Consider the following 21,142-nt stretch of genomic DNA (forward strand, 5'->3'; position numbering starts at 1 on the left):
CACCTAAATATTTTCAAACAATGTTTGAAAACTTTCTTTAATATAGTACGAGATACCAAGCGAGTTAACTGGAAATAAACGTCAAGGACTATTTCTTATTATTTCTCTTTGGGCAACTATTTAAAAAATGTGGTTTCTTCAGGTGTCGTCTGTTAAACGGTCAGACCGACCCCTGTTTGCAGCGAGGAAGGTGCGTGGCTTTTGTTTTCCCTCTGCTCGTTTCAGCAGGACAGAAGGGTCTGGGTGTTTCACGGCCCGCTCAGTCGGGAGCTGCTGGCGTGGCTCCAGCAGCCGCACCGGAGCGCTCCGGCAGCCCGCGGCGGGACGGGCGCAGGACGGCGGGACCCGGCGCGGCATCACCGGCTGCTCGCCGGGGGCCGGGCGGTCCCGGGCCCCGCCCCCGCCCCGCCCCCGCCCGGGCCCGCCCCGGCACGTGACCCGCGGTGACGCCGCCGTGCCCCGGAGCCGACACTCGCCGGGGCCGCGGCGGGAGCGCAGCCGGAGCCGCCGCAGCCGGAGCGGGGCCCGGCCGGCAGGTGGGTGGCTGCGCCGCGCCCCTCGGCCCGCTGGGGAGGGCGGCGACGGCGGCGGGGACGAGCGCGGCGCTGCCGCCGCCTCTGCCGGGACGGTCGGGCAGGGCAGGGCAGGGTGGCCCCGCGGGGGTACGTCCGCGCCCGGGCCGCCTCACGGGGCCGCAGCCCCCGGCGCCGCCCTCCCCTCCTGGGGCGCCGCGCGGAGCGCCCCCCGCGCCCGCCGGGGCTCCGGGCGGCGCCGCCCCGCGCTGCCCCCGGCGGCGGCGGCGGCTCCGCTCCGCGGGCGGCGCCGGGAGCGCCGACCCGGCGGCGCCGGAGGCAGCTCCGCACCTGGGCGCCGCCGCGGGCCGCGCTACAGGGCCGGGCCGGGCGCGCTGCCGTGTGCGAGCGGCGCCCGCTCACCTGCGGGAGACAAAGGGAGGCAGCGGCGGCCCCGCCGCCCTTCCCGGGCGCCCCCGCCGGGCCGGGGGGATCCGCCGCCCTTGTGTGAACTTGAGCGCGGTAACTTGGGGTGGCTGGGCCGGGCTGGTCCGGGCGGCCGTGCCCGCTATTTATAGCCAGTCCTCGCCGTCAACAACTTAACAAAAGCCCGCACCGGGAGCGAGCGGGACTGGCGGGGAGGGAGCGGGGGAGGGGGGCGCGGGCTGCAGCGGCGCTGAAAAGTTGTCCTGACACTTGTTTAAAATGCATCGCTTATTCAGTGCTCTGAGTCACGGGCAGTTATTAAATGGTTGCTTATTATGCCTCTAGCGTTTAAAGACGTGTGAGCTCCGGGTAGGTAGTTTGCTTGCAAGTAGTGCTCCATTTCTAACTGTGTTTGAGGAAAGAGCGAAGGGCTAAGCTTGTTTTCATACAGCTTGTAAGTTGTCTGTTTTTTGTTTGTATCTCTCGTTTCCATTTGCCTGTATTTGTATGCAACTTCTGCATGCTCTCAATGCATGCTTTGCAGAGGGTGGCTCTTGCAGGCGTTGGTGAGGGCTGGTCTGCAGGAAGATACTGGCTGAGGAGTCAGGTGTGCTGGATGTCCAGTGGTGTCCCTTGGGAAGAAAGGTATGAATGGGCTGAAGTCTGACAAGGGTCCAGTCTCCCAGGCAGTGGTCATGCAGATACAGCCTGAACCCTTAAGAAAACTGCCCAGGGAGAAGCAAAATCATGGAATCTATTGAGGTGTAGCCAGAGTATCTCATCTGGCCTGAACTGTTTAAAATTTGTCTTAATTTAGCCTTCATAATTGAGTTTATTTCTGTATCAGCACTGCGGAAGGGTCCATTTCAGTAGTGGGTGAAGTTTGATGCTGAAAATGGAAAAAGATTACACAAGTCAACTGCTGCTACTTTGTAGGACACTGCGAACAAGGTCACTCAAATAAATTTGAGGCGATCTGTTTGTACTCAGTAGCATTTTTTACAATTTATCAACTGCTTGTATTGGAAAGTAAGTAACAATTCCCTGTCCCCAGTAAGTTTTTCCCCCCCCCCCCAGAGGAAAATTAAAGAAATAGCAAAAAGTATTTTAGGTTATTTCCCAAGACTCAGTTACCTGGTTCTGGAAGATAAGAAGTAAGTACTCTGTCCTTGATAATTTCAAAAGAGAGGGTGGGGATGAGATTTGAATTCTAGGATAATGCTGAAGGTAGTGGTGATCATCTCTCATATGATACATGAGATTTTATATATGGATCATACATGGTCATATTTATGATTCTGTGTCTTAGAACCGTGCTTCTTTCAATCATTTATATGGACTTCAGGATCAACCCGGAGAGCATCATTCTGTAGTTGAGACTGGGTGCTCTGAGGAGGTGAGGGTGCAGCTGCAGGGTTTAGGTTGCTCCAGGAGAGGCTGAGCTCTGAGCGGACCTACAGCTCTCCGAACCCTGCCTGTCTGAGGTGATAGGAGCTGTCACATCGGGTCTGCACAAAAACGGTCTCGTTTTGTGGGGACGCGTATAAAAATCTAGCTAGAGGCGAGTGTTGGCATGCCGAACCCCTGGTGCTGCGTGTGCACCCGCTTGTGGGGAGAGTTCCCCGGGGCCCCGAGTGCGGAGCTCCGGTGGGGCGGGACCAGCTCGGTGCCGGGAGCTGCAGGGCCGGCCCGGGCGGAGGGATGGGGGAAGGGAGGAGCTGACCTCTGCGAACACCCAGGGTTGCCAGCCTTACTCAGCCTTAGCTGAGTAAGAGATGGGAACGGTTCCATCGGCAGCCGGAGTCCGAAGGGATCTCTCTGCCCCGGTGCCGAGTGAAAGCCCTGCCCGCCTCTCTCTGCCGCACCCGGTGCCGTGCCTGCCATCGCCAGGCTCCGCTCCCGTGGGACAGCGGGAATGCTCCGTGAAATGGTGCTTTGTGTTTCCACGTGGGGATGGACCCACCTTGGATCATTTGCCAGTAGCGATTGGGGTTTTCTTTTCCAGGAGAAAAGCGAGGTCTGAGTCTCTTTTTTGGTGTTCATGAACATAGGTTTTCTTAGTGAGACCATTTGTTATTAATCTCTCAGTCAGATACTGAGACTTTATTTAACGTATGAAAGCTTACAGATGTTCTCTGTGGAAGTAAATGATGTTTCATACTTATCATTCTCTAATTAGAGAAACTCAATGTTCTTTAGCAATGTGGATGCCATCGAGCATGACAGGTAAATGGTAAGGAATAAAAAATACTGTGAGGGTACAAGGGCTGACTAGCCCTGTCACTTCAGCTGTTGACTAGTAGCACAGTGAAGCCAGTAGTCCAAGTGTCGATATTGTCCATTCACACCTGCATTGTTGTGAGCTCCTTACAGCAGGGGTTTGACCAAGGCTCCTGTGGCTCTTTAAACTGTGTTCTATGAGACAGCTTCATGAAAGGGCATTACAATTAGCTGTCCCCTGGGCTGCACAGCGAGTATGGGCAGTCTATCTTTTGTTACACAAGAGCTGCAATAAAAAAATTAAAGCAAAACAAAAATTAATGCATTTGAATCTGTGAAATCAAGGCCATGATAGTTGTTTGCTGATCTACAGGGTTAATTTCCCACCTATACCATACACATTTCTTGCTTTTTTGGATTGAGGAGGAGAATTAGAGCCTTGCTCGATCCTGTTGATGTGATGTGTTTGTAAAACTGTTTTAGTATTCTGGCTGAACACAGCCTGTCTCTCTTTAATCATATGTTCAACATTACCAAATGTTTGCTATTGACTTGATAATTTTGCAGCTTGGATGAAGGACCAAAACCTGTGCTGCTTATTTTTGTTATTTCTTCTTTGTTGTTATTTTTTTGGAAGGGGATTAGGCAGCAAAACTGACGTCAAAAGTGGGTAGAGCTATTTTTGTAGTGGTTGTTGTATTTAACTTGTATTATTCAAAATTTAGGGTTTTTTTAAACATAATGTGCAACCTATTGGACCTTTCTGTCTTGAGAAAATGTTAAGCGTGCATTCTCAATAAATAGTCATATGGAACCAGCAAAAAGGGAGTGAAAAATCCAAGCTTTTAAACACTCGTTAGTCCTGTGGGAAGCTAGAGGCTTATGTCCTCTCCCTCTCTGTGTGGGAGAAAGAGATTTTGAATGGATCCTTATCCTATGGTTCAGCTTTTTCAGGTAACAGAGCTTTGAAGTAGACTGCAACTTGGTAAGACTTGCATTTTTCTGATGTCTGACCTGGAAGCCATGAAAGGGGTTGGTAGCAGCTTTGAGGAAGTGTTGGAAGGGGTCAGGTTTGCTAAGAAGAAAAAAATATCATTTTCATGGCAGAGCTTCCAAAACTGGGAAGAGAGTGGGAATGACTGCAATTTATTCATGTTTGCCTTCTGCTACTGTTGCTAAACAACTGCAGAGCTGCACTTAAAACCACCTATTTAAGTAGAATACCAGGTAAGCAAGTTGTTTTGTACTGAGGCTGTAAATAGACTTTGAATGTCAATGTACCATTTTATGGTAGAGAGTAAACACCAGAATCCTGGCATTATTTTCTACTGCTTTGTGTTCCTATTGTCAGCTTTGTTGAATGTGGTACCATCATTCCTTCTGTTAAGTCTTTGATAAAATTATAAATCTGACTTAGTGATTCTGTTTGGAGCCTGGAAAATGGCGGTGGCTTCCTAGTTACCTGTATGAAATGCTTCTTGGAAGTAAAAGAAGATGGTTTGTGAGAGACTGTCACAGATTAAGGATGGGCACTTCTGTCTTGGTGTAATACTTTAGCTTTTTACCTTCTACTTTGAGTTATGAGGCAAATGTATTTTTTCAAGGCTCAGATCAAATAACAGGCAAAAGAAAATGGAATGATCCTTAGTGGTTTCTGCTTTAGATCTCCCCAGAAGTCCTTTTCTGTTGTTATTTCTGTCCTTAGTCCCATTTAGCAGCTGATTTCGCTCTGCTTGTGTGTGCCTGCATGGAATTGCATTAGTTCCGCTCTGTGGCAGGGTGAAGACTGCAAATCTCTTCTCAAAGTCTTAACTTGCAGAGCTGCAAGTTTCTACGTAACTTTTCTAATTTGTGAAACGTGCATTTAAAAATAAAAAGATGTCTTTGTTAATCTTCATGAGACTAAATATGGCAGCATTTTACTTAAATTCTCCTGTTTTCTCTGTGAATGATGGAGATCTTACATGCTTTGATTTTCAAAGTTAAAACCCCTACCTTTCATAATAATTTACTATATTGTGTTCAGAGCAAGTTGGCAAGACTAATACTTAGCCATCCATGAATTTGGACATTGATGCTGCATGATTAAATGGAGAGAATTTGTTTGTGGGTGTGGATGCAGTGGCAGTTGTCTGAATTATAAATATGCTGAAGAGTACTTTTCAGAATTTTTGTGTATTATTAATTATTTCATTACCCATTTTGATTCATAATCCTGTTTTGTCACTGTGGAGGTTTTTGTTTGCATTTTAAGATCTAGCCCTTAAACATTTGGTTAGATCAGGTTTTCTGTGAGGTAAATAAGCCTTCTCTGAAATATTTTGATTAAAACTAGTATATTAATAGTTTAAGAAATTAAGCCTATATGCAAGCAAGAGATTGATCAATCATTGGGGGCTGATCTGAGTCAATGTTAATCAGTAATAGAAATAATAACTAATTAATTAATGAAACTAATGAGCCACTTGATAGCAGGAAGCTTGTGTGAATAGGACAGTTCAATCAGTGAGCCAAGTTGTTCTACTGATTTTCTATTTCAACACGCAGAAGGATATCTGAAGATATTGCATTTTTCCATCAATTAATCTAAGTAGGCAGGATTTTTTAAAGATTAATTTTATCCAAAGTGCTCTTTAACAGCCACTTGATTACATATACTTTTTTTTCCCCTTACAGCTCTGAACATTAACAGGAAAATAACACTGAAACAGAATGTCGCTTACCTTTTGTCTGAAAAGGTGAAATCTTTTCAAATAGAAATGGCTGATAAGGGCGGGAAGATGCTTCCAGGACAATTTTACATTCAAGTGGAGTATGACTATGAGTATGAGGCCAAGGACAAGAAAATTGTGATCAAGCAAGGGGAGAAATACATCTTAGTGAAAAAGACTAATGATGATTGGTGGCAAGTCAAAAGAGATGAAAATTCCAAACCCTTTTATGTGCCAGCTCAATATGTGAAGGAAATACCCCGGAAAGCACTGATGCCACCTGTGAAGCAGGCAAGCATGTTGCCAAATAACACCTTGAAGTTGACACATGGATTACAGAGATCAACAGAAAATGTGAATAAGTCACCAGAGCTTTCTAGTTTTGGAAAATCTTCTCCAGTTCAAGTGTCTTGCTTAGTTCGAGATGCCAATCAAAATCTGGGACCGAACAATAGCCCCTGTCAAACTTTTGGTTTGAGTCTGGACCTTACCCAGAACAATGGAAAACTTAACAATGAGTTGCAATCTCCCAAGGTTTCCAATCAGTTTAGAACCATTTCCATGGGTCATTTCCCATGCCCGGAGTTCTTGGAAATAGAGAAGACCAGCTTTTTGCATGAACAATCTTGTGATTCAGCAGGAGAAGGCTCAGAAAAAATTCACCAAGATTCGGAGTCTGGAGATGAACTCAGTAGTAGTTCCACAGAACAAGTGCAGGTAAGCTAAAAGAAAAAGGCCCCCACATCTGGTTTGTTTTCTTTTGTTATCACCAAAATTGTCTGCTACTGTTTTGAGACTTATTCCCAAAAATTTCCAATTGTTCAAATAAAAATGTCTTCTCTCAGCATGAAATTGTTACTAAAATGGAAACATTTTTTTGTTTATTTCACAGAATACAGAATTTGGATTATATTTTCTTTCAGAGGAAGGGAGCCTACTGCTTTAACTTCTCATGACTTGGCCTGTTGAAATAATAGTGCAAGTTACTGTCAGTTTTCCCTAAGTGTGTATAGATAACATAAGAACTGTAAATTAATTTCTTAGTGGGTTTAATTACACTTAAGACTTACATGGATTTGAATTTCTGGCTTGATCATATTATTTGTAGACTCTTTTAATGAGTCAGCCCTGCCAATTCTGCTTCTCACAACTTTACTCTGGATTAAAACTCAAAACATGTGAGTTTGTTAATTAGTATGGAAGAATCTCAGGAATGATGTACTCCTACTTCAGGCTAAAACTGAGCATTGGCGGCCTTTGTCCTTGGTAAAGCAGTTTCTCTCAATTTTTTTTTTTTAACAGACATCCCCCTCCCCCATCAAAAGATTAGAACTCTGACTTAATCGGGTCACTTCTGGTACGGGTAACCAAGTTAATTAGTCTTTTGTAATCCAGGTTTGCTCTTAAACCAGTGATGTATGTGTGCATACACATAGTTATATATTTATATATATGTGTATGTAGATAATTCCTCCACCTCACACTTGCCTTCCACGTCGTTCTGTAGGGACATGTTCAATTATTTTAATTCTGTTCAAAGCTCCCTACTCTTGAACTTAATCTGTAGTGTGAAACTGTTTTTGCTTGGATAAAAACTGATTGTTACAGTAAATCCCACTTGGCAGCATGTGTTCAGAGTACCAGAGTATCTCAAATCAAACTTGATGCTAACTTTAAACATGAAAAGTTTTACCATGGAGAGCTGTGAATCAGTGCTTTGCTAATAAGAGACCATGAAGACAAAGCTGCTTCTATCTTTAAGATGTTCCCATACTGAACAAGTCAGTACATCTTAAAGATAGAAGATTGATTAGGTGAATTATAGAGTCTTGGACTGTGTGTATATGTATTTATTGAAATACTCAGTATCTATAGTTTTATCAATATCCTACTAGATTCTTGGCCTCATTCTTGATATTCAGAGTTTCTATAGTTGTGGGACATCATGTCTCTATGTGTATATTTTATGCTAGTTTTAACTTCATTGCCCCTCCCACAAATATTATGGAATGAATAGGATTACTGAATTTATTTTGTTCAGTGATGTGTTTCTTATGCAGTGTGAGAATCCATGAGCTTTCTTGCACTTTCTTTATAGCACTGCCCTAGCTCAGTGTAGTTGATATGAACCACTTAGAACTTGGCACGATAAAGTGATTACTAGATATTTATTTTAGAAGTGTGTGTTGGCGTGTTACTGCCATATTAATCAATTGCCAAACAAATTATGAAAATATTAGGTAATGTTTAGAAAATATATCCTACTTTAAATAGTTTACCACATTAAAATTTATATTATGTGGTCGGACAGTTCCTTCTCCTGTGTTGACTATAATTTGATGCATTTCCTTCTTTAAAGCAGATGGAATTAATATTACATGGGTGTCTTTTGTCAATAATAAATATATGGCCTGCAGCTCAGTTTCCACTGGACTTTGTGCCTCTTGATGCAATGACACTTAATCTTTTCACCATTCTCCCCCCTACCCACTATACTTTGTTCAATGCTACAACTGATTTATAAATTTATATTTGAGCGGGGCAGCAATGCATGTATTGTAGACACTGTTATGGGAGGTCTGAAAGGGGGAGTTTTCACAGCGTTTAAGAATAACAAATGCTAAAAACACCACATTTTGGCTGTGGAAAATGCTTGGCAGTTTCACTTGCCATTATGAGAATCTTGGGCAGCAAGAGTGCAGATGCTTGCTATGCCTTGCAGTTTGCTTTATTTTGTAACTTAATCTCATGGTGCGTAATTGTGAGCTCTTTAAATGCAGTGAAAATGTTTGACATTTAGTAGCCGTGGGGATTAAAGCAGTGGTAGAACTGATGTCACCGTTAGCTCAGTCTAGATGTTCAGAGTGCCAGCCTTCTCACTGGAACAGCTTGGCAGTTTTTTTAGAAGTCTTTCAATAATGAGCATTGTTTAGTAGAAATCAGCTGTGTAGAAATTAATGGCTCAGAAAGCTGTTTTTATTACTCTTAGTCTGTAGTGAGAACATCAAGTTCCTGGCTTTCACGCACAAACAGGATTTCACTTCACAAGACTGACTGCTTCTCCCTCCCCTGCCTGCTGTGGAGTTCAGTTTTATGCGGTCTGCATTATAATAAACTCTAAGCTACAGGTGTTTTCTTTTAAATTTGTAAGATTAGAAGCTAGAATTACCTTAATAATGCCTTCATGTAAGTAATTTTTTGGTGGTGTTGAGGTGATAGCATTCAGCTTTAGCCTGACCTTCAGTGTGTTTTCGCTGCCCTTGAGTGCAAATATGTGAGACACAGAGGAATGCTTCTCTTGTGAGATCTTTCTAAGAAGTGGTTACATTATTTCCTGAAGATTATCCTCCTCCTCCTTTCCAGTAATGAAGTTCAGGTTCTGCAACTGTACAGTCTTGAAGTCATAGGCTTGCTGGCTGTAGAAATACTGGAAGATCCAGAGCCTCCAAAGTAATGCGTAAAGGAAGGATTTTTTAGCAGATAAAATATGTGAAGTGAAGGACGGGGAGGTGACAGTGTGAGCTGAAGTATTTGCTAATGAAGACGTAGCAAGGGGTTGGGTCAGAGAAACATCAGGACTGGATAATGAACATTCTTGACATTTTACACAAAGAAATGACAACTGTTTGTTGCCACTCTGGTGGATAAGGCGTTGTGAGAACCCTGTGTTAGTTTGTGGACTTGAACTGTAGGAAGCTGGAGGTAATTAGAGGAAATAGGGCTTGAGAGGAAACAAGCTTCAGTTTAACCAGATTTAAATCTCTGGTGTTGACAGTAACTGCAGGTCGAATTGGAGCTGAATGAAATGGTTTGAGTGAATGCACAGCTGGGTGTAAGAATCACTGAGACAATGGTGGCACTCAAAGCTGTGCGAATCAATGAAGTTAATACAATTTTAGGAGAATGGTGTCAGGTGTCATGTCCTGATTCCAAGGAAAGGGCAAAAATATTCCTCAGGGAGGCCAAGGATGGGGGGAAGAAGGAAAGTTCTGAAAGAGTGATTCTTTAGCAGATATAGACAGTACTTGAAAGAAGCAGATGGGATGTCTGAGCAGTATGCAGTAGAAGCAGAGACCTGGGTAATTGTTCTGAAATAAAAAAAAAACAAAACAAAAACACGTTCAGGCATGCCTAAACAGGCAGGAAAAGCTGAGGCAAAAGAAGAAGACATTAAAAGTGGTCTTTAGAAAGCACCCTGGGCAATGCTTGCTTTCCTATCAAGTTTTGAGAGAGAAGGTGTGCAGACAGGGAGAGAGCTGGATAAGTTCAGAGATCATGTCAAGAATGTTTAGGTGATACCTTTGAGGATGATACTTTAGAATTACAGACAGAAATTAAAATCTGCTTTTGGCAATGCTAATGAGTAACCTATGGGAAATAACTATGTTTCTGATGCATATTACCTCCTCTTTTGTCACAGGAGACATAGAACATATTAAGAGTAAATACATGGCTCTGTGTAAATGTTACTATTTATGCTTATTAAAAGTTACTTTTAGCAGCAGGTTGGTTTTAATCATTATAAATATAGACAGTGACCTATTTGCAAAGATTGTTCTGTCTTTCATCCTCTTTAGTAATTGACTATTGCATAAACTGTGAAGCACTAAAGGGGATTATCACTAGGATGGCTGTTTAGCTTTGATTAATTCTGAGTAGTAAAGATCTTAAAGAGCTCTTTCTGTCTTGAAAGAGACAAGATGCAATTTCTGCAATTTCTGTGGTATTACAGTAACTTTTTAGTCAGGAGAACAAAACATTTTCTGTGGGTGTCACAGCATATCTTCTGGAGGTCTTGGCATTCTTGACTTCATCACTTAGTTGAAAGACTGGTGGCAAATCATTAGTGCTGGTCAAACATTAAACATCTGAAATAAATGGCTAGCACTGATTTGTGGGGCACAGAATCAGTTTGCTTCTATGATAAGAAATTTCACGCTGCTTTTTTTATTTCATTCATTTGTCCAAGAGATGAGTAATTTGACAGTATGAAGGAAGCATGCAAGAATTTTTTTTCTTAATAAAACTGAACATATTTGTAGATTTATGGTGATATGTATAATGTAATAGTTTGAATTATGTTTTAAGTGCCATCCTTTAGTCTCTTACCTTCTTAAAAACAGCATTTGTTATTCTAATGATGTTAAATGCTGAAATATGCACATTATAATGAGGTGAAGAATAACTTTCAATGACAAGGACCTAAACGCTTTATAATTTAAGGAGTTTTATAAAACAATTTTTTTTTTCTGTGATTTTGGTAGCTGCTGCTAGATTTTGTAAACAGCTTGAAATATTTGCTAAATTAGATTAATAACTCAGAGGTTCTGGACAGATAATATTAGGAAATTTTTTCCTGCCTGTTTTTTTGTATAATTTTTTTTCTACACAGTGTCAACATGTTTGGATAGTTTCACTTTACAATACTGCTGTTTATGATCAGCTTGGCCTCAGTAGTTTTAATATGTAATTCAGGTTGCTGATAGCTCTCCCTCTCATTCCAGGTGAGTAAATCTGGGTTTAGGTGCCCTAAAATGAACAGCCCATGTGTGCCACTAACACTGCCTGCAGTCCATATCCCTGCTGCAAATCAGATTGACCTTCCTTAAAAAAATAAACAACAAGCACCAGTGTTATCAGTGTGAGGCAGTTGTCAGAAAATCATGACCTGTGAGACAAGTTGGATTTAGTTGACTGGTTTGTTCTAATACTGGTGTTGGAATGCTCAGCTGAGTAAGCTACAGATCTGCTTGGTACATGCAGCTTTGTGTTGTGCTTTCAGACTTGAAACAAACACCCAGTGCACTGTCAAAATTCTGCAAGTGCCAAGACAGTCTTTGACTCTTCCACCCCTATTTACCCTAATTTTATGTAGAAAATGATGAAATGGAACTTCGAAGGCACTGATTTAGATGAATAAACCTGTGTTTTTTTTCGTGGTAGAATTATTTCCTGTCTCAAATGAAGCTCAAACTGTGCCGCATAAGGAATAATAGTCATAATATGGAATTTATTTTTCTCTTTTTATCTAGAAAGGTGTAATTTCTAGTGTGCAACGTGTGAGTTTTGGTGCATGGTGTCTCACCTGCCTTTTCTTTTGAATTTGTGCCAAGTGTCAGCCTCAGCAGGGTGATGACAGAGTCTTTAGGGATGGTGGAGTAAATGCTTAAACAGGAAAGCAGCCCTAGGAAAAGGAATGGGTGTTTTGTCTCAGTGCTGCCTAAGTTGAAAGCAGCTGGAGATACTGGGGACCTGCTTTTTCTCGTTGGCAGTGCTTCTGTCATTTGAAGTAGGAACCACCAGGCATAGAAAGGACTGTAATAGGTAAAACTCTGCTGGTGACTGTTTTGAGAATATTTGATCATATCTTGTTGTCTCCCATAACTCTGGGTACAAACAACGGCTTTTGCTATGTCTTCACCTGGTTATGATATAGGCAGGTGTTTAATATTGCAGTGCTTGCCTATAGAACAAAGGTGCTGTTATTCTGTGGAATCCTAAAGAAAGTATCATTTGTTTCACAGCAGTGTGGCAAAACATCAGGGGACGTATGACTCTGTAGAATAAAATGCAAAACACTTTTTTCCTTTTTTTTAGGCAGCTCTCTGGAATAGTAGACATTTGTGCTTAAAAAAAACCCACAAAGCAAAATCTGTGAATATCTAGTACCCAAAGAGCTGATATGTCTCTGATGTGCCTTGCCAGGTATGTTTGATTTAAAAATGGTAGAGACAAATGACAAATTGTTTTGCCTTTATGTGGATTTTGTTCTAAAGCTAAGGACAATACATTTGGACAAAGCAGTCTTTCAGGATATTAAGAACTGAGGATTTTCAAATTACTTCCATGATCATGAGTAACTGGACAACATACTGCTAGAATATTTGTATCCATTTTTAATTTAGCTTATCTTAAAAGGACTTCTGACCTAGTTCTTGGGAAATACAGTAGATTTCTAGTAGATTATAGTTCTGTTCTGGTAGATATGAAACTGCTAGGTTAGCGCAGAGAGGCATTCAAACAAACATAGAGAATGTCAGTAGTAGGAAATGGTGCAGAACAAAAATACAGAATGCAAATTTCATGGTGTTCCTGTGTTCTAAATAACATGCATTTGCTGGCCTCTCTCGTCTTAAAAAGGAGGTAATTTTGGTATATTTTTCCCCTATCTTTTGATAGTTTGTCCTATCTTCGTAAACTCTTTTTACAGAGATTGGAGCTTGTGTCAGTGATGCTATGAAGACTGGTATTAGGTGTTTGGAGTCTGTATTTTAATTCATTCTAGTTTTCCATCTGATAAGTTTTGTAAATGAAAGCTAGAAGCTGAGGAGCTGTCTGAATGAATTTAGGTTATTGCTTATGTTGAGTTTTGATGTTAAATTATCTGGCTTCACCTTCTGCTTATAATCAAAATCATGATTAGAAATTTGGACTCCTATTTTAAATCTAAAATTACGTATTATATTTTGAATTTAAATAGTATAGTTTTAATTATTCCCTTTTAAAATAGTTTACCTAAGGCTTCTGGATGATCTTCAGATCATCTAGTTAAATTACGTAACTTCCCTGTATTTTGTTTAAATGCAGTGCTGAAGAGCAGAGTTCTGTCTGCTTTTCTGCTGGTGTGTAGTGTACACAGTTGCTGTCTTTTGCTTTTGTGGATTGTTCAGCTGAGTCACCTTGCTGCTCTAGTCACCACCTGGCTCTACAAATATTTATTTCCAGTGCTGCAGGGAGGTGGTAATGCTGGCCTGGGCAGTGTTGTGACGAGTGTGTCACTAGCCTGTAAGGAACTCCTTTATGGCAGCCTGGATAGTCTCGGTCTAGTGCAGAGCCAGCAGATCTGAAGGACTCGAGGGCACACTTGCCTTTTTACTGTCACTGATGTGATGGGACTCGGGCAACAAGTGTGCTTATGCAATACTGTAATAAAATGTTATGTCTGATAAAAACAAAAATACAGTTAGCAAACTTTCTGGACTCTCAGCTGGGTGTCCAACATGTCTAGTAATATTGCATGCTCACTTATTTTCTAGAGAGCTTGAAGGATCACCGGGATATTGTTTGGAAAGGATTCATGGTACAACAGAAATGTTGCACATAACTATTGGGTTTTTTAAAAGTATTTAGAAGAAGTTTTATCCTGCACTAAGGTGTTGCAATACTAAATGAGGTTATTGAGTGACTTTGATTTAACTGCTTTTCCTATTGAAATTGAATACAGGTACTTCCCTCCTCCCCCCAGACCCCACCACTGAAGATTTATCAACATGCTTGGCACTATCCATATCAATTTTTGGGTATCTTCATCCAGCTGGAAAAACTAATAGATGTTTGTTATGGATAACTGCATTGTGCTTTAGGCAGAGGGGACTCTGTATGTGTGTGAGTATCTATATCTGTATACCTATGTCTCTGTATATATGAGGTATAAAAAAAACAGGGGCAGCTGTTCTGTTTGATAGCACTTTGATCTTGATTTGCACCTCATATAGTGTTACTACCAATTTTAAACCTTCTCACAACAACTTTATGAGATCTACTCATCAGTACTGTCTTTTTTCTGTCATCCAGATAAGTCTGTTTGTCCTGGCTGTGACTTTGTTCTGTTCACCCTCCCGGGTGCTGCACTCTAACTTGTAATGGCATTTTCATGCTTCCCTGAGGCTGTGTGCTTTTCCTGCTGCAGTATGTGTTACCCCATGGTGCTGGTGCCCACCAGCTGTGCCAGGGCCCTGCAATGCTTCCTCCTGGGAGAGCTTTCACAGCCAGGCTCTGTGGCTGCCTTGCCTAAGGCAGGGAGCAGGAGCGTGGGAAGAGGCAGTGTGGCCCTGCCAGGGGCCCAGTGGTCACACACACATGGCTGTCCCTCTGTCCCTCTGTCCCCCGCTCACTGAGCTCATCTGCTCGCTGTGCCCATGGAAGCTCCTCATCAGTCGCCCACTGCAGCCTCCTCAGTAAAAGCCAGAGCCTCCATCTTCCCTTGCTTTCATTCTTCTCGCCTTTGTCAGCCTGAAGTGTTGAGCTTATGTGACTGCCTGAGAGACACACAGGGTGAAGGATGCTCAACTTGAGATAGGTTTTCTTTTTATTCTTCCATGATTCAGTCTCAAAGAATGGCCTGTCTTGGTGTTTCACAAGGTTGTGAGTTGTGCTCCACCAAGGTGTAAATTTTACTTTAAATTTTTGTTTACTTTTCAGTTCACTATATATGTAAAAACTGTATTGTGTCCATTTTTGCATTTTGTTAGTTCATAAGTTGCTACTGTAACTATCAGTTGAACAAAACTTATATATGTACTTAGGCTTGTGTTTTTGTTTTTTTTTTTCTTCTATGGAAAAATAGAAAAATCCAAATCCTGAGTGTTATGCTAAAAATCTAGCTCTAAACTTCTTATTTTCTTCTTTTGTAAATAAAGGCTCAGCAGATTATGTCCAAACTTAAGGTGTGATGATTCCCTGTACAGCATTTGAGAGGGCTGTAAAGCAGCTCTTTCCAGCTGCTGCAGGTCTTTGGTGTGCTGTTTATTAAAACAATTGAAGTGAACATTGTGCTGAGATGGTACTACATTGACAAATTCTTTCTTTGCAATTAATTTTCTGAGGAAAGTAGCTTGAAGGGCTGTATTTAAATTCTTTGTCCATAGATGGTCTCAGGAATTGTGTGTGCTTGTCCTGCTCTCATATCATTACTGTCTATCCATAAACTGCTGTTTTGCTTCTCAAAGTATTACGTTAAATGGTGATTTGAGCCCTGAGCCAGCCTTCTGTGTTGTCCTTGGTATGGTTGATTCTGCTTGAGTGCAGCCTCAGGATTATAAAGTAAACAACATTCCAAAAATACTGAATCTTTTTATATCTTCTTAACTGCCATCTGAAATAAAAATTGCTGGCTTAATATTAATTGAAGTAAAGTGGAAGTTGCAGAATTACTTTAATATTTTCATGTTGAAACACAAAATTCAATGAAAAAGGTATACTTCTTTTTCTAGAAACTGATTTGCAGAAATAGCTGTTATTGGAAATGAAAGACATTCTTGCTAGTGTAAGGAAAATAAAGGGGAAGAAAAACTGCAGAAATGCATGGCTGAGAGTTTCATCCTTTTTGTCCTTACAATGGGTGCCAACAAACTGTCTGCAAGTAGAGAGAAACAGACTAAGAAATACAGTCAAAGAACAAATACTTCTATTTTCAGTAGTTGTAGAGAGAAAAAAAGGTGCAACCTGGTTGAGATTCCCATGAGAATTTCTTTGTTTCTCTTAATTCTGCTATAAGCAGTACATATAATCTATTGCTGAGTATTTCTAGGATTTTGAGAAAAGCCTGTACAATTGTGTACTTGGCTTTAGCATTTAAATAAGCCCTCCAAAGTGATATTTAAAAATGTCTAACTTGTGTAAGTTAGGCACTATGGGTTGGATATATTTCTAAAATTGTTCCTCCTGCTATTCAGTATACTTTTGGAAAACAGAATCTCAGTGTTAAAACTGGAGTGATCATAGCCTGTTCTAGCTCAGTTAAATTTGAAAAGTAAAAATATCTTAGAAGCACCATGGCATAATTATGTACAGGCTTCCTTTTGTGTGGTCTTAAATAACTATGGAGGGAAATATTCCTGCTCTGCTCAAAATTTGAAACAGTTCATATAAATATGTTAACTGATATTATTTTGCTCATCCTGTTGTGTCTTTTAAGGCAAAATTTTAAACTAAGTCTTGACCTAATGGCCTCTGTATGTCTTCTCTGGCATGAGACTTGGCTTTCTACTTTATCCTTCATTACCAGAAAGAAATGTTATACGTGATGTAATAGGAGACATTCTTTGTCCTAAATCATTAAAATACATGAGATTGAGGGGTTTCAAGCAGCCCCAACAAAACCTCAGAGTTTTGCTTGTGTGCTGTAGCACATACATTGTCTTGAGAATAGAGGCAGTGTCTTGGGAATTTAGAAGGCCTTGTGACATTTTGTCTTAATTCTTTTTATCTCTTTCCCCTCCAGTATAAGTGACAGATGCCAATATATGTGGAAATATTATGGTTCACTTAGAAACTTCACCATGCTGAGTATTTATGTATACTGGAGGTGACAATATATAAAGAGCCTGTTAAGAGCCCAGCTTATAATGGGAATTTAATTTAAAAATTCTTCTCTAATGGAGCTGTGAACTTCATTTCCATAATGCCAAAATCAGAGGTATTTTTCCTAGTCAGAGGAATTTTAAACACAAAACACATGTAAAGTATTGGAAAAACCAGAAATATATTCATTTTAATGTTAAGTATTTTTCCCATCTATTGCTTTTTGCCTTAAGGTTTGTTTGCTTCAGGCAGGCCGGTGAATGTCCCGTTCCAATATATTGGGAGATGGGGAGGATTCCAAAGAAATGCAGTGTCCTAAAATACCAGAGTCTCCTTTGAAAATGGGATTGTAATCTCCTCTCTCAGTCCTTATACAGTGACTTTGTCTTGCACCTTGTAAAAAAAGTCTTGCTGTCTGTCATAGAACCCACTAATCATATTCAGTGTTACACAGTAAACATGTGAGAGAATACTGGATCTGAATACAGATTTAATAAAGCATAATCTAATACAGGGACTAGTGGGTTTTAAAGACAGGGAAGTCTAATATGGTGACTATTCTTTGAAATCTGCTAGGTGAAAATGAATTCTGATTTTTAAAATAATGAAATTTAATTTATCTATTTTAATAATAAGATAAATGAGTGAGAACATGATGTCTTAATTTTAATATCACCATTTAAAAGATTACTTGTTAGCTGAAATTGTTTAAATATGTTAAAAATCTTGAATAGTGTGGGGGAAATGGCTTTTTCTAAGCTTCAGTCTTTATTGAGGGAAGGTTTATGAGGAGAAAGAAGCCCATGAAAAGCCATCAAAACGATATCAAACAGCTTCTTGGTCTGAATCTTCTTCACGCTGCAGGATCTTCTCATATTAATGCATTATGCTAAGCATATCAATAAAGGCATGACTTGCGACAAGTGACTTTTAAAAAAATTGGTAATTGTAACTTGTTGATGCTACCAGATGGATTTTGGTATGCCAGCCAGCATGGCCCAAAGCTCTGTACTGCCGTGGCAAAAGGGGGCATAAAACTTCAGTTTCTGCTCAAAATAAATGAATCTACATGCTAAAATGGAAAGTATGTGTTCTTAGCAATTTAACATCTCCCTGTGTTCCTCTAAGGGGATTTATGGCTGCAAGGCTCATCTTGAGGCTGGAGGCTTCACTGGAGGTTTTGTTCTGATTGCTGTACTGTTGCTGTGCCAGGTAGTTTGCCTGTCCTCTAATCCCCAGTTCAGTGGCAATCTGAAAGGCACAGCTAATGCTTCCAGTAAGTGTTATTTAGGAGATAGAGCTAATCACCCTCCATACTCAATTACTGCTCTTGTGAAGACAAAAGCATTTGGAGCAATGTTAGCCTAAAGCCTATTCAGGCACTTAAATTTTCCCAATAAGCTTTTTATCTTTAATATAGCTGTTGTACTAAATCTGGCTGAACAGCAAAATCTTGACAGCCATGCAGCAGAATAAGCTCTGCCACTGCCAGCAGTGCTGCAGAAAGCTCTCTGGGCAGGGGACTGATCAGCTTTCAGCGCTGTTACTCTACAGACCCTCATGGGACCTGGGATCCAGAGCTCCTACAATGCCTGCAGTTGCATAATTCACCTTTTTATATGAGCTCAATGGAAATCTCGCTGTAAAACAACATAGAAATAAACAGCAAAGTATGAGTGTATCCAGTAATTCAAAATACATTAATTATTCATTAATGTTTCTCTTGAGATTCCCAGGAAGTTCAACTTCCATTCCACCTGCTTTCTGTCAGCGTGCAAGAACAGCTTCATAGGAGCATGACTGTATACTTAAGCAAACATACATGTTCTTTAAAGCATTATTTCCCCCAACAGCTTGGCAGACAGTGCTGCCATACTTTATTATACTTGCAGTTTCAATGAGAACCTTCTCTAAAGGATGGTGGCTCCAGCTGATCCGCTGAATGCTGAGCACGGAATTGTAATTCAGCAGCACGGGGGAGGGCTGTGCTCGCTGTGCTGGGCACAGGGCACTGCTCACTGCCTGTTGCTTAATCAGCATGAAACTATTAGCAAATTCTTGCCATCTCAGCTATAATGTACTGCTAATAGGTTTGCTTTATTGCGTAGGACAGTCAAAAAAGCCTGGAATGTTTTAGTAATTTTGAATAAGCATAACATTCCTCTTAATGAAGTTTGACAGCATTTTCAGAACTCCCTCACATTGTATAACAAGAATACCATTACACATTCCTGTGTACTATGTGCTGGTAATTTATTTGTGTCTTTTGCAACGTGAAAGCTTTTACATTAGAATTTAAAATTATGTTATTTTACAAAGTGGATTCCTTGCAACAAAAGCATCTGTATGTTTTTAGTCCATTTAAACATACCTTCTAAATTTAGTCATGGTTTTACTTGTCAGAAGACTTTGTAAATCCTACTTCAGTGAAAAACAAAACCGCAGAAACGATTTGGGGTTTTAAAAATTAATTTAGATTATGTCTCACCCCCCCAATATTTTGGAACATGCTTTGCAATCTGGAGCACACAGTGTGCTAGTGTGGCCTCTTTCACTTGGATCACCAGGAGTGAGTTTCAGAGAGGGTTAGTGCCACATATCTGAATCTGTTTCTTTTCCCTCTCCATCTTTTGTTTAGGGGCAGTTTTGTTTTTTTTTTTTTTAGGGCAGTTTAATAAGTCCTTCATTTTACTGATAAATTGGAATGAATCTCTGATACCTAGGGCTTGGATGATTTTCAGTTTTTCTTGTCAGCAGTGAAAAATGGTGTTGCATGGCAGAAAGAATTCAATTATGTCAGTTCATTTTACTTTTAGTAAGTTGTGAATTTGTCTTACAATCATGGGAGAAGTGAGAAGGGTCACTGTGTTTCCCCACTCCCCAGACAGACAGCCCATGCCGTCTGCATGTTAGGCAGGGATGTACAAAGAACTCTGCTTCCTATTTTTATTGCAGGGTCTGGTTCTCTTACTTCTGAGAGTCTTATCTCTTTCCTGGAACCCAGAATTCAAGAAAGGTTTTTATGGTCTTAATCCAGCAGTGCTGCTAATGGTCAGAATGGCTCTAGTTTGAATGCAGTGCATCCCTGGGAAGACCAGGTGCAGTTTTTGTGATCAGTGCATCTTTAGCAGACCCTCTCTGGATTGGTATAACCATGACAGCAGACTTTGGGAGAAGGAGTCTACTTCAAATATCAAAATACTTGACCCCCTTCCCACACACACCTCCTCCCCCTTTCTGGCAGGCCATACCTCTTTGTTTCAGCTTTTCATAGGAGGTCTTTCACCTCAAACTTTGTTTGAGAAGGACCTGTAAACAAGCAGGGAGATTTCTGTTAAAGTTTGGTTACTGTAGATGTTCGTACTGGTTTGAGTGAATTAAATCCATACAGAAAACTAGAGTAAGACTTTTTGTGTGTGTGTCCTGTTACTTACACAGTTGGCCTCTACAGCAAACACAGCATTTTATCTTGCATAGATAGTACCAAGCCTTTTAATTGCTCAGCAGTCCATGTAGAACATAAGGGACCATTGGAGCATGTTCTGGCACCTGTTTTGCAACACGTACCAATGGATATAATGCAGTAATTTTCTGTGTGAAACATGTAACTGGGTTATGTTTAAGGAGTATTGTTGAAAGAGGAGAGATACTCAGATTTAGTTTTGGCTTTGGAGGGTGGATGACTGCTGAGCTTCTGGGGGAATTGTTGATGTGCCCATTCATTATTCTTTTTTGGGTCTTGTGGCATACACTCTTTCTCACCCCCCTTTTTTTTTTAAAACAATTTTCCAGACCACGTGACACACTGCTTTAGTCCCTTCACCAATTGTTTTATGTAAGATAGAATAAACATGCTATAGGCACTATGCCTTGATGCTATTTTGTGGTTCTTTCTTGGTTGCTGTAGCATACAATCAACAGAATTTATTTTATCCTCACGGCCATGTAGAAGTTATGTTTGTACTGTGAAAATTATAATTAACTGCTTCTGAATGGATGAATACTGGATTTTAGACTGCACTGCATTTAGTATAAAGAAGTTAAGCAAAACCCCCAAAGCCCAGTTCATTTCGTTTGCAGGACCTCTATTTTGTATTGCAAAATGCAGCATGTTTCATCACTTGTGTATTTGCAACTTCTCAGGGAAGAAAAATGACTTTAAGTTTCCTGTCAGTGTTGCAGCTGTGAAAG

At 40.8% G+C, this 21,142-nt stretch overlaps 1 protein-coding gene across 20 annotated transcripts in view; it reads left to right on the forward strand.

Annotated features, from left to right (window-relative positions):
• The first annotated feature begins 379 nt into the window (after positions 1-379).
• ARHGAP12 (Rho GTPase activating protein 12) overlaps positions 380-21,142 on the forward strand; it is a 75,519-nt gene continuing 54,756 nt past the window's right edge. For 11 of the 20 annotated variants that reach the window (XM_072925358.1, XM_030264384.4, XM_072925361.1 and 8 more), the window contains exons 1-2: positions 405-536; positions 5,835-6,586. In XM_072925358.1, the coding sequence (XP_072781459.1) occupies positions 5,918-6,586 (669 nt within the window). In that variant the 5' untranslated portion in view covers positions 405-536; positions 5,835-5,917. Of the gene's footprint in view, positions 537-905; positions 1,035-1,482; positions 1,584-4,249; positions 4,386-5,834; positions 6,587-21,142 lie in introns of those variants that run through there. The other 9 variants (XM_072925371.1, XM_072925369.1, XM_072925359.1 and 6 more) reach the window with 9 other exon arrangements.

The sequence above is a fragment of the Taeniopygia guttata genome, chromosome 2 (assembly GCF_048771995.1).
Source record: "Taeniopygia guttata chromosome 2, bTaeGut7.mat, whole genome shotgun sequence".
NCBI classification, from domain to species: Eukaryota; Metazoa; Chordata; class Aves; order Passeriformes; family Estrildidae; genus Taeniopygia; species Taeniopygia guttata.